Below are 20,913 nucleotides of genomic sequence, written 5' to 3'. Positions count from 1 at the left end.
ATTGTGTCAAATATTCAAACCCAGATGATGTACATTTAAAACACCCTATCTTCCTGATTTTGTGTTTAAAAGTATTGTTGAAATAACATTAAACATTAGAATACTGAAAAAAAGATTAAATCCTCTGGCCTGTGATATGATGTGTAGACTACAACTCACCGATCAAGGAAGCTTACTGCATCTAACTTTAACATTGAGTCAAATTCATATTTTTGAAATGAACATGAAAAAGTCGTAAAAAGTAACAATGTGTTGTACAGTTTAATCTTTCAACTGGTAATTTCAGAGATTGTTTATTAACGTAACAAAGAGGTTATGGACATTATTGCAAATTAACTACGCCTTCCAGTATCACCATATATTTTTATATGTGTTTATATTCTAAGTTAATTTTTAGCATTTGGCTTCTTGGTCTATTTTGCAACTGCAATCGTTACAAAGGAGATTTTTTTCTGTTTCTTTAAGAGGAACGGTTCCTTTAAGAATAAATTAATGTGACGTCACCAACAGGTGCCAGTGGCTCCCAATTTAAAGGAAAAAATGTCTTTTAAAAAGATTTGTGTCTAGTAAGACCGCGGCAGAATACTATTGGTCGTGTTTAAACCCTTCTATGCAGTGAGTACGGACTAATTGTGTTTTTTCACTTTGTGTCGTGTTAAAGGTTGAGGAAAACATTCACTTTTTCCCCCCCAAAAGATCGGTGATAGCGACGCACCAACAATTGTCTCCAAGTTAAAGCGCCGCTGAGTTTGACTGATTTTTTTTTTAGTTGTTTACGCTCCAACATTCTGAACAAACTTGCAAAACTTTCCGCATTTTTGATGATTAATTCCGTGTGTTCGGTTGCCTGTGACCTGCCATTGATTTGGTGCTAAGGAAATGTGACTCTAAACTTCAACTGGGATGTTCCAGCACAGCCACAGGCCATTGGAGGCACTCAGTCCGCGCCCAAAACTGAGGGCCGTTCAGCCCACTGAGTGTGTTTAAATGATTCAAGTTCATTGGGGATGCAGACACTCACTTTGCTATAGGTTTATGCCAAACAGAATTGTACTTGTTTAATCATTTTTGATTTTTGTTTTTCCCTCTGGGGGGATTCTAGAAATCATGTTCTCTCCGACTGAAGATCCATGTTCCATGTTCCCTGAACGACAAGAAGCAACAACTCGAGAACAGCCGCCGTGTGATTTATCAGATGAGTTCTCCGCTCCACAATGTTTGAAGGTTGGTCCTTCACTGTCTTAGTTTAGGATATTGCCTCACTTGAACTGCCCCCCAGTTAGTGTTTGACCACCTGTTGTGCTTAATCCGAACAGGCCCACAATCCGGTAAAAGGCAGTTTACCTGTTGCTGAGGATCAACATCTGAAGGTGTATCTGAGAGTGAGGCCATTTTTAAAAGCGGAATTGGCAAGTAACGAATGCAAGGTTAGCAAAATGCAATCGACATGTGAAATTATTTCACGATGTGTAGTCAAATGTGATTTATCTTTATCTAATTTAAATTATTTGAATAAAGACTTTTCAATATAATTCATCTCCCTGTCGAGATTGATAGGTTGGCTGTTCATTAATTCTCTTTTTGCGTAATTATCCTCCATCAACTATTCTGAAGCTGACTGCTGCAGAGGTTACTACATTTTAGTACTATTAAGATGAGCAATTTTGGAATTGTTTTGAGCATAGATCCATGCAGCTGCATCTGGGCAACACCTTTTTTAAAAGAGCTTTATTGCAGCACAGAATATGCAGTATTAAAGGATCATCTTAGATCAGTGGTAGTATTGTTGCCATTGACCAGAATGTCTTCGATTCAAGGCTCACTCCAGGATTAGAACACTCTAGTGGATGTAAAAGATCCCATGGCACTTGGTGCTATTATTGTTTGTGGGACCTTGCTATGTGCTAAATTGGCTGCAGTCTTTGGTCTTTGCCTATATAAAACGGTTACTGCACTTCAAAAGTAATTAATTGGTTGTGAAGTGTAATGGTTTGTCACATGCTCAGTTTGCTCTGGTCTAGTAAAGCAAGCACATTAACTAGTGTCTCTGTCCTTCATTTGTTCTACCCACATATATTGCATTTTTGGTTACGAGAATGGGATCCCAAAGCCATTTTTAGGGATTATGTTAGACACCATGTTCAACCTTCATGTGGAGAAAATTTAAGGTGAATTTGTGACACCTAAACTGATTTTTTGAGATGTTTTACTGTTAATGCTGCTGCAGAATTGTCTGTACTTCACCTTTTGCATGTATGTATACACCGCAACAGCGGCATTGATTCTTGGGCGCACAGGTAGCGTGCTGAGTCACTGTTCAACGGGATTGGGACAATCGTGGCCGCACCTATGGGATTCATCGGAAGCCTCGGCATGTATGACCAAGCTCTCAAACCATTCAGTTCTTTCTTCGAGCGGATGGAGATTTTTTTTTTAGGACCAATGACATTATTGAGACCGAAGGTACAGATGAGAATGTTCATGCTCAAAATAAAGTAATTTATGAAAGGAAAAAAAGCTCTTTTTCTAACCGAGTTGGAGCCAGATGTCTACGGAACCTACTCGCACCAGAAAAAGCGAAGAATGCGCTGTTTGTCTTTTGCGCTGTTTGAAGACATTGTCGAGAAACTCTTGAACCATTTCAACCCAAAGCTGTTAAAAATAGCAGAGCGCTATAAGTTTGGTACCACAAAGTGAAACCATCAGCAAGTACATTGTCGCTCTTAAGAACCTGTCCTTGCATTGTAACTTCCGCACATTTTTGGATCGTGCGTTGCGGGATGAGTTTGTGTGTGGCCTGGTGGATGAGCTTACACAGTCCAAGTTACTGAACACTCCTAACTTAACGTTTGACATAGCATGCAAAATTGCCCTATCTATGGAGATGGAGTCTAAGAATGCTAGGGAGCTCCATCCAACTCAAGTGACTAGTGCAGCTGAGGTCTACCGTCACAAAACCACCGCCGAACCTAAAGTTGAGACCAAGTCAAAAGCATGTCAGTGAGAGCAGTTCAATAAATTGTTATCGCTGCAATAGAAATCACTCACCACAGTCCTGCCAATACAGAAATGCAAAGAGTTTTCATTGCCAGAAGCAAGGCCATATTTCACCAGCTTGCAGAGCTAGATCTAAAGCGGAAAGTAAGAACCATTCTAGTGGTAATGCAAAAGGGAGGAATTCACAATATTGAAGTGAGCACACCTGATGTTGAAGAACTAGGCATCTACAGTATCTATGCCACTAACGGCAACACCAGCAGTCATGAGAAAGACTTCCGTACAAAACCTTTGATCAATGAGCAATATATTGATGTGTATCAACATGGCGGCAGACTGTTCTATCATGAGTAAGGACACATATGAGAGTAAGTTTAATCAAATACCACCGTAGAGTTAAAAACCTACTCTGGAGAAATCCTAGAGATGTGGACAAATGGAATGTACAGTTCAGCACAATGGCCAGTCAGTAAAGCTGCCTATTATTGTAGTGAGCTACAACAACAGGCCAACCCTCAAGGGCAAAGACTGGCTGAGAAAGTTAAATCTAGACTGGAAAAATATCTTCAGTGTAGACGCTTCAAAGAAGCGACACAATGCTGAACAAAAAAGAAAGAAAAAGAAAGACTTGCATTTATATAGTGCCTTTCACGACCACCGGACGTCTCCAAGCGCTTTACAACCAATGAAGTACTTTTGGAGTAATGTGGGAAGCACGGCAGCCAATTTGCGCACAGCAAGCTCCCACAAACAGCAATGTGATGATGACCAGATAATCATTTTTTATTCTGTAGAAGGGTTTCGACCCGAAATGTTGACTCTTTCTCTCTTCGCGGATGTTGCCTGGCCTGCTGAGTTTTTCTAGCATTTTCTGTTATTTTTTATTATATTGATTGAGGGATAAATATTGGCCAGGCCACCGGGGATAACTTCCCCTGCTCTTCTTCGAAAGAGTGCCATGGGATCTTTTACGTCCACCTGAGAGCAGACAGGGCCTCGGTTTAAAGCCTCATCCAAAAGACGGCACATCCGACAGTGCAGCATTCCCTCAGCACTGTACTGGAGTGTCAGACAAACCTTCTGACTCTAGAGGCGAGTGTGCTACCCACTGAGCCACAGCTGACACATGTATAAAAGCATGTTCTCAGACAGTTATGAGGGCATCCCTGGGTATGATGTGCACATTCGCATCAAGTCCAACACAAAGCCTGTCTATTGCAAGGCAAGGCCGGTCCCCTATGCGTTTAAATGTCAGGTGGAGGAACAGCTAGAGAAACTGAGAGAATGGAGTGCTAATAAAAAAACTGACCAAAGTGAATGGGCTACCGTGATTGTGGTAGTGCCCAAAGTAGTCAAAACTGTATGCTTGTGTGGTGACTACAAAGTTACTATGAGCAGTACCCGTTACCTACATCCCAAGATTTGTATGCAGCACTCTGGGTCAAAGGTTTTCTCTGAGCTTGACCTGTCGAATGCTTACGCTCAGCTGAATGTTTCCAGAGTCAACAGTATCTCACTATCAACACAGACAAGGGACTGTACTCATACACCAAGCTGCTGTATGGTGTAAAGTCCTCCCCCAAAATCTTCCAGGCTATGATGGATAAAATTTTGCAAGGAGTTCTAAATTGCTTATGCAATCAAGGCGATGTGCTGATCGCAGCAAGGAAGAAAATCTAGAAGTGTTGAATTTAGTGCTTCAAAGGTTGAATTCCCACAATGTCAAATTGAAAAGGAGCAAATGTGCTTTTGTGCAGCTTTAGATTCAGCACCTTGGTCTGAAAGTTGATGCAAATGACTTGCAACCAGTTAAGGGAAAGGTTGATGCTGTCATCAATGTTCCAAAGCCACAATGTGTCTTGAGTTAAGATAATTCCTTGGAATGGTCCAGTACTACGCATGTTTCTTACCTGAGTTAGCGACCATGTTGGCTCCATTGCGCAAGCGCCTCAAGAAGGATGTCCAGTGGAAGTGGATGTACGCGAACAGGAAGCTTAAGAGAAGCTGTAAGAGAAGTCTCTCTAGCGATGCTCTACTTGTGCTGTATTTGTGCACTAGAACACAAAGCATGAGCTTAAGTTTGCGTGTGATGCTTCTAGCTATGGTGTGGGAGCTGTCATAAGCCACGTAATGGATGACTGCCAAGACAAACCAATCGTGTTTGCATCGTGAACCCTCAAAGAGCGAAAGAAACTAGGTGCAAATTGAAAAGGAAGTGTTTGGAATCAAAGTCCAACAGTTCCTGATCGGCAGAAAGTTTGCCATGATAACTGATCACAAACTGCTCCTAGCAATATTGGGGCACAAATCTGCCATCCCTGCATTGGCCACATCAAGAATGCAACGTTGGGCAGTGTTGTCACTATGACCACACGATTAAATATCGCACTTCAAAGCCGAATGCAATCGCAGATGCCTTGTCCAGGTTGCCACATGAGGACTTGTGTTGGGAGTGAAGGTACTATTTTCACGCTAGGTGTAGTTGACAAAGATTTTCTCGTGAATGCAACTGAGATTGCAGATGAGACTCAAAAGGACTCCGTACTGAAGATGGTGTACTGAAGATGGTGTATGAAAACACCTTGAATGGATGGACTGATCAATGTCTGGATACAGAGTTGAAACCATTCCATAACTGTCGTACTGAATTTTCTTGAGCAAGTTTGTATCAAGTGGGGAAACAGAGTGGTGGTACCACCTACTTTTGAGTTTTGAACCAAAACCAAACCGCCCGAAAATTGGTTTCACACCAAAACCACTTGTAGGGAGATCAGGAAGACTGCAAATCTGTTATTAAACTGGATTTGTAGTTCACTTTATTAAAAAAAAAAATTAAAAAAATGCCAGGAATTTTTGTTGTGGTACATGTAATGCTGGGAAAGGTGGGACCATAGTTTTGTTGTATTTGAGAGGGGAATACATTTTTTAAGGGGAAAGTAGTGTACTCTTTTGTCACATGTTTTAGTATGAGCATGCTCAGTTCACTCTGGCCTAGTAAAGCAAGCACATGAGCTAGCAACTCGTGTCTCTGTCCTTCATTTGTTCTACCCACATATTGCATGAAGTGCTTGGACATCTTGAGGTTGTGAAAGATGCTATATATGTTTATTTCCTCCTTTCCTCTGCTAACATGCCATGTGGAAAACGACATCATTTTTGGAAGATTCATGGAAAATTATCTCCTTTATTGATACAAATTTGTCCTAATGTATGTGGAAGACGAACCCTGGGTGCACTTTTTTATTTGGAATGAGATGTTGCAGATAATTGTATTTGGGATTCCTTACTTGAATATGTTGAGTCTGTTTGCTGCAAGGGTGTTATCAATTTAATCAATTAAAACTTAGCAAGATGAAAATGGTGGCCTTATTGCAACAGTAACTTTCTAGGGGGGGAGGGGGTGGGTGAATACATTGGAATGAGTTGGTGGCCTTGTTAATGAAGATTCAAAACTTTTTTTGTTTTTAATGTTGTCCAATCCCCTAAATTTAAATACAGGATTTAACTTGCAATTCTGGTCACTGATTAGAACATTTGTCACATCCATGAGTAATAACCCTAAATATCTGACTAAGTGTCGTGATTAGGTTAAATTGGGGCAGAATGAAGGGAAGCCAGATGGGTCTTTTTCCCAGAAGGATGAATAAAATTGTACAGTAAATTTACAGGAAGGGCCTCTGAAAGGAAATAAAGGGTGATTCTGCACTCAACATTGAAGCCACATTTACAGGGAGTGTGGGTTGGAGATTGAGCAACAACATTGTAGCCCTGCTTCTCTGACCCATATCCTCTGCAAGCATTAGCTCTCTGCTGAGATTACAGAACCACTCTTCTAGTACAAGCTGGTTCAACAAATTGCTAGGCATTATTTATATATCAACAACAACTTGCATTTATATAGTGCCTTTTAATGTAGTAAAAAGTCCCCAAGGTGTTCAGGGCATTATCAAACAAAATTTAACACCAAGCCACATATGGAGATATTGGGGCAGAAGAGGTAGGTTCTAAGGAGCGTCTTAAAGGGGGAAGAGAGGTGGAGAAGTTTAGGGAGGGAATTCTAGTACTTAGGGTGCCAATGTAAGCCAGCGAGCACAGGGGTGATGGGTGAATGGGACTTGGTGCAAGTTAGGACACGGGCAGCAGAGTTTTGGATGACCAAGTTTGTGGCGGGTAGAACGTGGGAGGCTAGCCAGGAGTGTGCTGGAATAGTCAAGTCTCCTAGAGTGTGTGCGTGTGCGCCTGTGTGCCTGTGCGTGTTTTTACTTTGGCCATGTGCTTCCCACGCAAGAGTCTGTGACTACTTTCTACCCCTAATTGGCTGGAGTATAATGGGGGGTTATTCACTTGGTAGGAAGAATAGAAAAACAATTTTTTTTTAACTGGTGAGAAACTATTAAATGTTGGTGTTCAGAGGGATTAGAGTGTCCTTGTACATGAAACACAAAGTTAACATACAAGTGCAGCAAGCAACTGAGAAGGCAAATAGTATGATGGCCTTTATTGCAAGGGGGTTTGGAGTACAATAGTAAGGAAGTCTTGCTGCAATTGTACAGGGCTTTGATGAGACCACACCTGGAGTACCGTGCACAGTTTTGGGCTCTGAACCAAAGGAAGGATATACTTGCCTTTTAGAGGCAGTGCAACGAAGGTTCACTAGATTGATTCCTAGGATGAAGGGTTTGTCCTATGAGGAGAGATTGAGTAGAATGGGCCTATACTCTCTGGCGTTTAGAAGAATGAGGTGATCTCCTTGAAATGTATACGATTCTGAGAGGACTTGACCGAGATGCTGAGAATCTGTTTTGCCCAGCTGGAGAGTCTAGAACTAGGGGTATCGTCTCAAGATAAGGGGTCGGCTATTTAGGACTGAGGAGGAGGAATTTCTTCACGGAGGGTGGTGAATCTTTGGAATTCTCTACCCCAGAGGGCTGTGGATGTTCAGTTGTTGAGTATATTTAAGGCTGAGATCGATAGATTTTTGGAAACTATGGGATATAAGGATTGGGTGGGGAAGTGGAGCTGAGGTCTAAGATCAGCCATGATCTTGAATAGTGGGCTGTACCCCTGCTCCTATGGAGGGATTTGAAAACATGGATGAGAATTTTAAAATCGAGGCATTGCTTAACCAGCGGCCACTGTAGGTCAGCGAACACGGAGGTGCTGGGTGAATGGGACTTGGTGGGAGTTAGGATATGGGCAGCAGAGTTTTGGATAACATCAAGTTTACATAGGGTAGAATGTAGGAGGGCAGCCAGGAATAGTCAAGTCTTGAGGCAACAAAGACATATGAGGGTTTCAGCAGAAGATAAGCTGATACAGGGGTGGAGATGGGCGATGTTACGGAGGTGGAAATAGGTGGTCTAGGTTATGGCGCTGATATGTGGTTGGAAGCTCATTTCAGGGTCAGATATGACACCAAGGTTGCGAACAGTCTGGTTCAACCTCCGACTGATTCTAGGGAGAGGGATGGAGTTGGTGGCTAGGGATTGGGGTTTGTAGCAGGGACCGAAGACAATGGCTTTGGTCTTCCCAATATTTAATTGGAGGCAATTTCTGCTCCATCCAGTTTTGGATGTTTGACAATTTAGAGACCGTGGAGGTAGTGGTGAGGTAGAGCTGGGTGTCGTCACCGTACATGTGGAAACTGATGCTGTGTTTTCAGATGATGTCGCTGAGGGGCAGCATGTAGATGAGAAATAGGAGGGGGCCAAGGCAAGATCCTTGGACACCAGAGCTAACAATGTGGGAGCGGGAAGAGAAGCCGTTGCAGGTAATTCTCTGGCTACGATTAGATAGTTAAGAATGGAACTAGGCGAGTGCAGTCCCACCCAGCTGGACGACGGTGGAGCGGTGTTGGCGTAGGATAGCGTGGTCAACCGTGTCAAATGCTGCAGACCAGTCAAGAAAGAAGTGGAAGGAGAGTTTACCTTTGTCATAGTCACATAAGATGTAATTTGTGACTTTGATAAGAGCCATTTTGGTACTGTGGCAGGGGCAGAAAGCTGATTGGAGGGATTCAACATGGAGTTCTGGGACAGATGGGCATGGATTTTGGAGGCGACAACACGTTCAAGGACTTTGGAGAGGAAGGGGAGGTTGGAGATGGTGTTGGCATATGGAACTCAGTTAATTCAGCTTCTGAAAGATGTTCATGTTTAGTTCATTCAATATAGGGTAAAAAAGGTGGTTGGCAACAATAGAGAGATACAGATTTCACTTAGCAACAGCCAGTGTTCAAGATTGAAGTAAGGCCTTGGGATATTTATAGTATTGCCATACTGTAAACCTCTCGCCACATACCATTGCAACCTCTGCAAGGGGATCTTGAAGTACAGATCGGTTGACGGGCAGTACGTTGAATGTAAACGACTGTATGAGAAATGTAAACTTCTGTGCGTAATAATCGGCTGAAGGACAGTGCATTTGAATGGAGACTACCAAATAAAGCCAGGCCACTTCCAGTTTGAGAAAGAAAATAGTGTATAAAGAAAGAAGCTTTTGTTATGTTGAGAAGTGAAACCTTTTTGAGTGCATGCCTATACTCAGAACTGCAGAAGAAACCCCGCTTGTAAACTGCGCTGTACTCTGAAGAAGTTATACTCCGCTTTTAGATTGTTTTTTATGTTAAAGTAGGAAAAATAAAGTGATTGTAACCATAAGACTGAATTCTTTACTACTCAACTGAACAGAAGAAGACTGTTTAAGAACAACAGATGGGGCAGTAGTTTGCAAGGACGGGAGGGGTCAAGGGCTTTTTTTGAGGGTGATGACAGCGGATTTGAAGGAACGGGCACTACCTGAGGAGAGGGAACTGGTAACAATATGAGCTAACATGGGAGCCAGAACAGGAAGTTGGGTGGTTTGGGAGAGAGTAGGATGGGACAGTTGGGGTTGCTGCTTGTGAGGAGGCAGCGACTTGGCCTTGATGGGCTCTTCGGAGCATGCCAAGAGAGGCACCGAGGGAAGCTGTAGGCTTATATAAGAGGACGTCAAGCCTGGGACCGTGGCAGGAGAGTAGGAAGGTCGAAGAGTAATGAAAAGTTAGGATAGGAATTTGGTAGGGTAGAGTACCTGAGACAGGAGAAATGAAAGGAGGCATGATGACAAGAGAGCGCGGTCAAGGAGGGGTGGGAAGAAAAAAAGTGGAAATAGGTGATCAGCTTGGGTCCAGAGTGGCAGCCAAAATGCACACATGAATGGATACTGGGAAAACTCAAGTTATGTGGGCTACAATTAATGCCCCATCAGCCTACTCTCAATCATCAGCAAAGTGAGGGAAGGTGTTGTCAAAAGTGCTATAATGCGGTACTTACTCAGCAATAACCTGATCACCAACGCTCAGTTTGAGCTCTGCCCAGACCACTGGCTCCAGACCTCATTACAGCTTTGGTCCAAACATGGATAAAGGGGCTGAATTCCAGAGGTGAGTTGAGTGTGATTTGAATTCATGGCAACATTTGACCAAGTGTGGTACCAAGGAGCCCCAGTAAAATTGAAGTAATTGGGGATCAGGGGGAAAACTCACCACTGGCTGAAGTCGTACCTTGCACAAAGAAAGATGGTTGTTGGAGGTCAATCATCTCCGCTCCAGGACATTGCTGCAAGAGTTCCTCAGGGCAGTGTCCTAGCCCCAACCATCATCGGCTGCTTCAATGAATTTCCCTCCATCATAAGGTCAGAAGTGAAGATATTCGCTGATGATTGCAGTGTTAAGTTCCATTCGCAAATCCTCTCGCTCCCTCCCTTCCACCCCAATCCCCGATCTGAGGCTCACTCACACCCCGATCGTGCGCTCCCTCCCGATTTGCTGGGGACTGTCCCCAGCCTGTCAATTTGCCGGTTGCTGGGCAGGAAATGGAAGAAATAAAATGATAGAAGAGTTCCTGTGAAATTGGGCCACACCTCTGCGTGCCCGGCCTTGCCAGGTTTCTGCTGCACTACCAGGCTCTCCCACACCCTACTCGCAAATATTGGGGTCAATATTTCAGAGAGTGGTCAATCTATGGCATAGGCTTCCCTAGGATGACGGGGGAAGCAGTTAGTATTGATTCACTCAAATGTAAATTAAATAGATTTCTTTCAGAAAGTAATATTTTGGGATCTAATATCTGAGTAATTTGAGACATGATGTGTGGTAAGTGTAGTATGCTCGGGAGGAACAGATAACTTTGGACTTATGGTTCCCAAAGCTCTCCACCACTGGGGGTTTTCCATGCCTCATGTCTGGGTCTGTTGTAGACTCATTGATAGTGATTGATTGCTATATTAGAATTATATTAATAGGGTCTACTCTCTTGGATATTTCCAGCCCATTGGATGCAAGCTAGTTGTACTCCTATTTGTTGCACTGAGATCATATCTGTCATCTCTACTACTGATGCTGTTTTGTGAGCTTGGCATGAACCTTATTGATTTTGCAATCTTCATGTGTGCTTCAGGACTGTGTAATAATAGAAGATTCGGAAACTGTTGTGTTGGCAGCACCTAAGCATTCAACCACTATGAAGAATAATGAAAGAGGCATTGGACAAGCTGTACATAAGTTTACATTTTCTCAGGTGAGTAACGCCTTTTATTATATATTAGTAATCGTGATTGCTAGAAACTGCCCTTGACTACTTCTGAGCTGTAATTGGTGTGTTTGCATCCTGACTTGTCCTGTTTCATTTTGAAAATGGTTGTCAATTTACAAAATTTGCTTTTGACTTTTTAAACAATTCTGTAATACACCCTCTTCCCTTGAGTACTCCACAGCAGTTCTGAAGATATATTTCACAAAGCAAATTTTCTGAATTGTTTTAATTGTTCAGAATTAAATCTGTTTCTTCTACTGAAAATAAACTTTTGCCCACATTGGCTTTTGTTTTCTTAGTTTTCCACCATTTGCATTTTTTTCATCCAGAAAGTGTCCTTTGCCTATATTTTTTTTATGGCCCATAATTACTATTTATAGTTACAAATGTGCTTGTTTACTTTTGTATTTCCTTGCTCAAACCCCTAATTGCCAGAATAAAATACATTGAAGGATTATTTGTACTGAATTTGCTTTTTGTAAATTGCAACCTTTGCATAAAATGAAAGCGGGAGTAAAATTGCTAAAATGCATATACAGGTAGTGCACCGGTAATCCGGCACCCGACGGTCCGGCACCTTCAGTGATCCGGCACGAGGAAGGTCCTGCTGTCACATTCCCTCCCTGGGATGGGTCTGGCTTGGGTCCCGGGACCGCCGCCGGGTCAGGATCAGCACCTGGACCGTGCAGCATCACCGATGACTCGGCGGAGCGATCGAGCCCGAGCAGCCCGTGGGCAGTGGGGTCGGCGGTGGCACAGGGAGGGCAGCAGCAGGAAGAGGAGGAGCAGGTGGTGGCGGTGTTTGTGGTGACTTTCGACACCTTCAGTGGTCCGGCACCGGCCTGGTCCCGAGGGTGCCGGATTACCGGGGTTGTACCTGTATTTACATAAAATTTACATTGCAGAAACAGGCCATTTGGCCCAACAGGTCTATGCTGGTGTTTATGCTCTACACAAGTCTCCTCCCAACTTGCTTCATCTAACCCCATCAACATATCCTTCCATTCACCTCAACCACTCCTGTGTGTGTCAGCGAGTTCTACATTCTCACCACTGAGTAAAGAAGTTTTTCCTGAATTCCTTATTGGATTTATTCATTTTCTTGTATTTATGGCCCCTAGTTTTGGATTTAAGTGGAGGCACTATATAATTATAATATCTGGTCACCTCTCTGCTCTCTTCTAGAGAAAAGAGCCCTAGTCTGTTCAGTCTTTCCTTATAGTTGTGGTTCTAGATATTTTTTGATACTTGGGTTCTGCTCATTGTACTGCATTGGTCATAATTTAGAAGTATGTAACATTCCTTCCCAGTTCTTTTATCATCTTTTGTTAGATCTTTGGGCAGGAAACCAGTCAGAAAGAATTCTTTGACGGCACAGTAAAAGATCTGGTTAAACAATACCTCCAAGGGCAAAACAGTTTGGTGTTTACCTATGGAGTTACAAATGCTGGGAAGACCTACACTGTTCAAGGTATGGAGTTAGAGGGAGAAGAAAGAGATAAAAATATACAGTACCAAAGAAGAATTATCACTGGTTATGAGCTTCTTGTATTCAAAAGGCCATGTACAATTTGTCCTATTGTTGACTATGTCCAACTCAAACCATGGGTAAAACTTCCAAGAAGATAAAACTGTTCAGTTCCTCCATGACTATGGTAGTGTAATACATATCTAGATTAAGTTGGATAGCAAAATACTGCAAATGTTGGAAATCCGAAATAACAACAGAAAATGCTGGAAAAACTCAGCAGGTCAGGCAACATCCGTGGAGAGAAATTTGAGTTGACGTTTTGGGTTTTGAAGAAGGGTCAAACCCGAAACGTCAACTCAAATTTCTCTCCACGGATGTTGCCTGACCTGCTGAGTTTTTCCAGCATTTTCTGTAGATTAAGTTGGATGTAGATTGTAATCAAAGATTTCCTCTGGCCTTGTCAGAGGCTTTTCAGTATTGGAATCTAGAACTTTTGTTCCATTTAATTAAATAAATAAGTTATGATTACATTTTTGGATTCTGTGCTGGATATTCTATTCTGGTTCAACATCACTAACTACTTCTATAAGCAGACCTTGTTCCCCTATGATCTAGAGTTGGCTTACCAGAATGTGTCATCTACTGCAACATGCTTCTACTTGCTTTCAATAGGCAGATTGACTATATACTCTTGGACCAAAACTCCGGCTATAAGCCAAACATAATTTAATAAAGAATAGCTAAATTAACAGTATTCCATAATAGTGTATTTACAGTAATTGCAAACTTTGCTATTCTCAGAACTATCTTTGAACCTTAAATGGATGTTCACTTCATGCGATTGACCATTTCTAGAGTTAAACTAGCTCGGTGTCTCTGCTGGTTGTAGACTGCCTTTCTAAGGTAAACTCCCCATTGAAGTATCATTTCAAATTGTGTGCCAAAACAAAGCTCATTCACACAAAAAAATACATTTTCTATATTTATATTGGATGGTTAGCTTGCTCTTTGTCAATTGCATTAAGATGGTTGTCCCCTAGTTTGAAGTATTTGATAGTTGGAACTTACCAGAACTGACAGTTGTGTGTCTAAATTGTTATCATTCTACTGGTGTCTGTAAATTTTGAAATTATACTTCCAATTCCAGAGTCCAAATCGTTTATGTAAATGGTGAAGAACAGTAGTCCCAGCACCGATCCTTGTGGAATACTACTTCCCATCTTTTTGCTAGTCTGAGTAATTAACTTTAAGCCGATCTGTGCTGTAGCTGGCTTGCTAGCCATTCTGCTACTTGTCCTCATGTTCTGACCTTGGTCATGAAGGCAAGGTACCCCCAAAGAATTCCAGAAACTCTGAAAATTATGGTTTGAGGGAATCCAAACAATAACCAACTAATTGTCTGACACATGACTTGCATCCCATTGGACGGTCAATAGATCACAGCCATTTGTATCTTTTGTGATGCACTCCCTTTTTGTTTAACTATATATATTTCTAATTTATATTAACTATATACATTATCTTAAATTTATCCTAGGTAAATCCATGTACTGTTGTTGGCATTCTAATATAATATCCAGGGGGGATTTTCCTATCCTGATCTGGTGAAGTAGCTTGATTTCATTGACAACTTATCCAGTATTTCCAAACGTAACCTTTGTATATAACTTGCACAAATGGTAAACTGCAGGAGACAAGACAAATGAACCTCTGATTTTTAAGGCCTAGGTGTGAAAACTATAAAATTGAAGTCTTAACCTTTCTAAAGTTACTAAAATTAAAGTGTTCAGTGCTTCAATTTCTGCAGCCAGTAATGTAATATTTAAATACATTCCAATTTCTAATTTTAAGACTTTCAGAAATTGAAGTCATGACTTGCTCACCTATTTGTAAAATGTGGAATGTTATTACCCCCTTCAGATACTTATGCTCTTGGTCAACCATAGGTACTGCTAAAGATGGTGGTATCTTGCCAAGGTCACTGGACATGCTGTTTGATCACATAAAAGGCAGACAATATCAAAAGATGGATTTAAAGCCACATATCGGTGATGAGGTGTTAAAACTGGACAGTCACCAAACCTGGCAAGAAGAAGCTATCAAGGCTGCAGTGTTTTCCACGCTGAGAGAGGTGATATGATTCTAGAAATGAACACTGATTTATGTTATGAAACTCTTTATTTTTGGAAAGTAGTAATATTCATAAATTTTCTTTCTAAATCAATTAATTTTGTATTGTGTCCTACTGAAATGTACATGAATTAAAGCAAAATGTTATAAATCAAATTTTATCTAATTTTTATTAAATCCGGTCTTTTGCAGATGGTGCCAAATTATAATTAGAGCTGATGTGATGTATTATGAAAACCTGTAGTGTAGCATTTACATTCCACCAGTGGAAATGACCATAACTCACCTATTTTTGCCTGTTTTATTCAATAGATTTAGATAATGTATTCTATTATTGGTGACATGAGAATTTAGTCTTTTTTTTCCAATGCTAAGGAGATTTCACTGGGAGAGAAATATAACTGGGACTATTCAAAAACACTAATTGATGTACTTCTCTTAATGCTGTTGATTCTAGTGCCAATGTTCCCAATGTTACAATAGAACAGAATGAACTTGTGTTTACAAGGCCATTTCCTCCTTTTAATAGGCGGCTCAATATTGATTAAACTACCATTACCTGTTTTTCATGTATGGATTAACGCAATGTTTTGGGTTGCAAACACAAATTAAACTTGAACACATTACTGTGGTATGATATAGTCCAGAGTTGCTGGTTTCACCTTCCAATAAATATGCAGTTCTCTGGTAGAGAGTCCTGTAGTAATGTTTGTTCAAATTGATTGCTACGGGTGCACTATGTGGATCTTGTAATATAAAATAAATGAGATGCATACATTTTTGATGTTTTAACATATCTCCTTTTTTAAACTGGGTTAGCTATGATTATCAGGACAGAGCCATTGGATTGGTTCAGTGCTATATGCCCTGCATATTTCAGGAATACAAATAGATATTGAAATTAGCATCTACTTTTCTTCTAGGAGTCAGAATGTCGTCGTTTGAGCATGACCACCATCCGCAGCAGCCAAAAGGATCTGGCACAGCCAAGCTCTATCACTCCGGCAGTGTCTATAGCCTTCGATCAGCTAGGTATCTCTTTATCTTAATGGATCCTATTTCTACATACATACAACTGTTTTGTCAAAAGGATTTATTTTGCACAATTAAGCACTAAATGATTTTTGAGTTGACTCATACCCATCATAGACTGTAGAATTTGGGGGTAGAAGATATGTTAGAATTAATAATTTTAGAATTTGAGATTATTGTGGTAAATAAGGAAATGGCAGCATTATCTGATAATTTGTTTCAGTATTGGAGGCAAATGAAGGGTTAAGTCCTCAAAAACTTGTGGATGAGGAAGTAGAAGTGCAACCAATTGATGTATACATGTATAAGAAATATTAAGGGGCTGAGTGCTTAAAAAAAAAAAAAAAAACGAATCCAGGACCAAATGGTACTTATTTTGAAAGAGATTAGTTAGGAATTAGTGGATGAACTAAACATTCTTTTTAATAAAAGAAAAGAAAGACTTGCATTTATATGAGCCTTTCACGACCACCGGACGTCCCAAAGTGCTTTACAGCCAATGAAGAAATTTCTGAAGTGTAATAAAAGAATCATTAGAGACAGGAGCTATGCCACAGGACTGGAGGGTAGCAAATATTGTACCTCTGTTTGAAAAGGGGGAAAGAGGTAAGCCCAATCTGATATTTGGTTAGCCTTATGTCAGTACAGCGTAGTAGGAAATGACTACAGACTATAATTGGAGATAAATGCATAGACTGAATAGAAATGGATCAACATGGATTTGTGAAGCATAAAACTTGAAAAGTAGAGGAGCAGAGAGACTTGGGGTTCAGATACACTTATTTTATTGGGATGCTGTATTGAAGCTTTTTAAAAAATAAAAAGTGCAGATGGGATCTCAAGGATTTATAGTTGGAGGCATTGAGTAAAAGCAAAGAGGCAAGGCTAAACCTATACAACTCACCAGTTAGGCCACTGTTGTACTTGACATCTTTCCTAAATTCTGTGAGGTTTAGAATTAAATAATATGCTACTAGGAATGAGGATTTAGTTATGAAGAATTATTACAGAAACTTGGGCTCTTTTCAGTAGAGCAGCAAAGGTTAGAGGAGCTAGGATATCTGAGGTGTTCAAAATTATGAAGGGTTTTGAATGGGAGGGGTAACTATTTCCACTGGTTAGTGCATCATTAACTAGAGGACATGCATTTAAAGATTATGAAAAGAACAAGGTGGAGAGCTTCTAAGTTTCTTTTTGAACATGGATGGTTCTTTGGATACTGCCTCCCAGAAACTGTAGCGGAAGGAGAATCCATAATGGCTTTTAAAAGGGAATTGGTTCATAAACAATTTGAAAGGGCAGGGGAATGGAACTTGGATAGTTCTTTCAGAGAACTAGCCCAGGCATGCTGGTTTGTGATTTTCTGCTAGGTCATGTTTGATTAACCCTGATGAAACCCGTTGAGAGAATGTGAAGTATAGACTGGGGGCAATACAATAGATATAGTTTTTATGAACTTCAAAAAGCATTTGATGATAGAAAGCCCCATTAAGAAATTGGTTGAGAAAATTGGGGCCATTGTCAAAGGGGAAAGTGGTTGTATGGATAGAGATGGTTGAAAGGCTGTGTTAAATTAACATTTCTCGGATGATGGAGCACTAGCTGGCTACCTGTCTCAAAGTTTGCTGATCCAACTCTGAATAGAAAACTGCCAGAAGAATGCTGAAAATTACAGGAGAATGGCCAGATGCAGTTTAATACAGAAAAGTGTGAATAGTCAGAACAGTGTCCTAGGCCCAACCATCTTCAGTTGCTTCATCAATGACCTTCCCTACATCATAAAGTTAGAAGTGAGGGTGTTTGCTGATGATTGCAGTGTTCAGTTCCATTCATAATTCCTCAGATAATGAAGCTGCATGCCTGCATGCAGCAAGACCTGGACAAAATCCAGGCTTGGGCTTATAAGTAGCAGGTAACATTCATGCCATACAAGTGCCAGGCAATGACCATCCCCAACAAAACCACTGCCCCTTGATATACAATGGCATTACCATTGTTGAATCCCCTACCATCAACATCCTGGGGGTCACCGTTGACCAGAAACTTAACTGGGCCAGCCACATACATACTACGACTACAAGAGCAGGTGAGAGGTTTGGAATTTTGCAGTGAGTGACTCGCCTCCTGACTCCCCAAAGCCTTTCTACCATCTACAAGGCACAAGTCAGGAGTGTGATTGAATACTCTCTCCACTTGCCTGGATGAGTGCAACTCCAACAACACTCAAGAAGCTCAACACCATCCAGGACAAAGCAAATCACTTGATCAGCACCCCATCCACGCCCTTAAACATTCACTTCCTCCACCATCGACAGCATAGCTGCAGTGTGTACCATTTACAAGATGCACTGCAGCAACTTGCCAAGGCCTCTTCGACAGCACCTCCAAAACCTGCGACCTCTACCACCTAAAAGGACAAGGGCAGCAGGAACATGCGAACCCCACCACCTCCCAAGTCGCACACCATCCTGACTTGGAAGTATATCACCGTTCCTTCTTCATCGCTGGGTCAAAATGCTGGAGCTCCCTACCTAAGAGCACTGTGGGAGTACCTTCACTACATGGACTGCAGCGGTTCAAGAAGGTGGCACACCACCACCTTCTCCAGGGAAATTAGGGATGAGCAATAAATGCTGGCCTTGCCAGCGTAGCTCACATCCCATGAATGAATAAAAAAAAATACAATTTTTAAGAACCAGAATAAAGATTGGAAATATAGTTTAAATGGGTAAATGTCTGAATGCAGTGGGGGAGTAAAAGGGATTAGGTGTGCAGATACACAAGTGGGTGGACAGCATTTCTTTTATCCTAAAAGCTGCATTAAGGAGCCAAATGGGATTTTGGAGTTTATATTGAGGAATTGCATACTGTATAATATAGTTAGACCACATCTTAAATATTTTCTGTAGTTTCTGGAGACACATCAGGGTGATACCAGAGATGAGGGTCTGTGTTATGAAGAAAGACAAACAACTGGGGCGGAAATCTTGAACTGAGAAAATTGGGACATTTGATAGGGTTATTCAAAATGATAAAAGGAATAGACACAATAAATATAGATAAATTGGTAGGAAGAACAAAAGGCTATAATCTTGAGATAAACACTAGATTAGAATAAACTTTTTCATATTATTGGAATGTTTTTCACAAGTAATCAATGCTTGTCAATTATGGCATTCAGAAAGGTACTCTATCATTATTTAAGAATGATAGAGAATGATACGCTGAACGAAAAAACCTTCGGTTTTTAGAGGGTTCCGGTTGCGGAAGTTCGGATAAAGGGTAAGTCGTGCGCACGACCCCCCGGCAGCCTCGACAACCGCCGACCCCGCCAGCCGCCGACCCCGCCAGCCCCGACAACCGCCGACCCCCCCCCCCGCGGACCCCGACAACCGCCGACCCCCCCCCCCCCCCCCCCCGCCGGCCCCGACAACCGCCGACCCCCCCGCGGGCCCCGCCGGCCCCGACAACCGCCGACCCCCCCCCCCACCAGCCCCGACAACCGCCGACCCCGCCAGCCGCCGACCCCCCCGCGGACCCCGCCGGCCCCGACAACCGCCGACCCCGACCCCCGCTGACCCCGACTGACTTACGCGTAAGTCGTGCGCACGACCCCCCGCCGACCCACCTTCCGAAATCCGAAATTCTCCTTTATCCGAAACTCGGCTGGTCCCGAGGTTTTCGGATAAAGGATAGTCTACCTGTATGGGGAGAAAGCAGAAAAATAGGATGATGCAAATTCAGCACCTGACAGGTTTCAATTCAGCATTGATAAGAATTGACTGGCTTTTTCTGTGCTAACACATCTCTTTGCGGTAATGGAAATTTTCCAATTGCACACTGTGGTGTTGCACTGAAAATTTGAAGTGTGCCATCCCCAGGGCTTTTTAACTAAAACCGTTGTGAACTTAAATTTTTTAAATCCAAAAAGGAGCAGACATAGAAACATAGAAACAGAAGCAGGAGTAGGCCATTCGGCCCCTCGAGCTGGCTCCGCCATTCGATGCGATCATGGCTGACCATCCAAACTCAGTACCCTGTCTCTGCCTTCTCTCCATATCCCTTGATCCCTTTAGCCTTAAGAAATATATCTAACTCCTTGTTGAATATATTTAATGAATTGGCCTCAACTGCCTTCTCTGGTAGAGAATTCCACAGGTTCACCACTCCCTGGGTGAAGAAATACCTTCTCATCTCTGTCCTAAATGGCTTACCCCTTATCCTTAGACTGTGACCCCTGGTTCTGGACTCCCCTGCCGTCGGGAACATCCTTCCTGCATCTAGTCTGTCTAGTCCTGTTAGAATTTTATAAATTTCAATGAGATCCCCTCTCATTCTTCTAAACTCCAGCAAGTATAAGCCCAATCGACCCAATCTCTCCTCATATGTCATTCCTGCCATCCCAGGTATCAGTCTGGTGAATCTTTGCTGCACTCCCTCCATGGCAAGAACATCCTTCCTCCGATAAGGCGACCAAAACTGCACACAATACTCAAGATGTGGTCTCACCAAGGCCCTGTACAACTGCAGCAAGACATCCTTGTTCCTGTACTCAAACCCTCTCGCTACAAAGGCCAACATACCATTTGCCTTCTTAACCGCCTGCTGCACCTGCATGCTTACCTTCAGCGACTGGTGCACAAGGACACCCAGGTCTCGTTGTACTTCCCCTTCTCCCAATCTATTGCCGTTCAGATAATAATCTGCCTT

At 42.0% G+C, this 20,913-nt stretch overlaps 1 protein-coding gene across 2 annotated transcripts in view; it reads left to right on the top strand.

Moving 5' to 3' along the window:
• Positions 1-511: 511 nt before the first annotated feature.
• LOC147114896 (kinesin-like protein KIF20A) overlaps positions 512-20,913 on the top strand; it is a 71,156-nt gene continuing 50,754 nt past the window's right edge. Inside the window, exons 1-7 of one of the 2 annotated variants that reach the window (XM_085992967.1) lie at positions 512-615; positions 1,103-1,224; positions 1,317-1,427; positions 11,436-11,555; positions 12,903-13,041; positions 14,988-15,172; positions 16,095-16,203. In XM_085992967.1, coding sequence (XP_085849093.1) covers positions 1,108-1,224; positions 1,317-1,427; positions 11,436-11,555; positions 12,903-13,041; positions 14,988-15,172; positions 16,095-16,203 — 781 coding nt within the window. In that variant the 5' untranslated portion in view covers positions 512-615; positions 1,103-1,107. Of the gene's footprint in view, positions 616-713; positions 978-1,102; positions 1,225-1,316; positions 1,428-11,435; positions 11,556-12,902; positions 13,042-14,987; positions 15,173-16,094; positions 16,204-20,913 lie in introns of those variants that run through there. The other variant, XM_085992968.1, reaches the window with a different exon arrangement.

The sequence above is a fragment of the Somniosus microcephalus genome, chromosome 7 (assembly GCF_052327205.1).
Source record: "Somniosus microcephalus isolate GS21.2 chromosome 7, FLI_Smic_1.0, whole genome shotgun sequence".
Classification (NCBI taxonomy): Eukaryota; Metazoa; Chordata; class Chondrichthyes; order Squaliformes; family Somniosidae; genus Somniosus; species Somniosus microcephalus.
The sequence above is the reverse complement of the archived record's forward strand: the minus strand, read 5'-3'. Positions and strand labels throughout refer to the sequence as shown.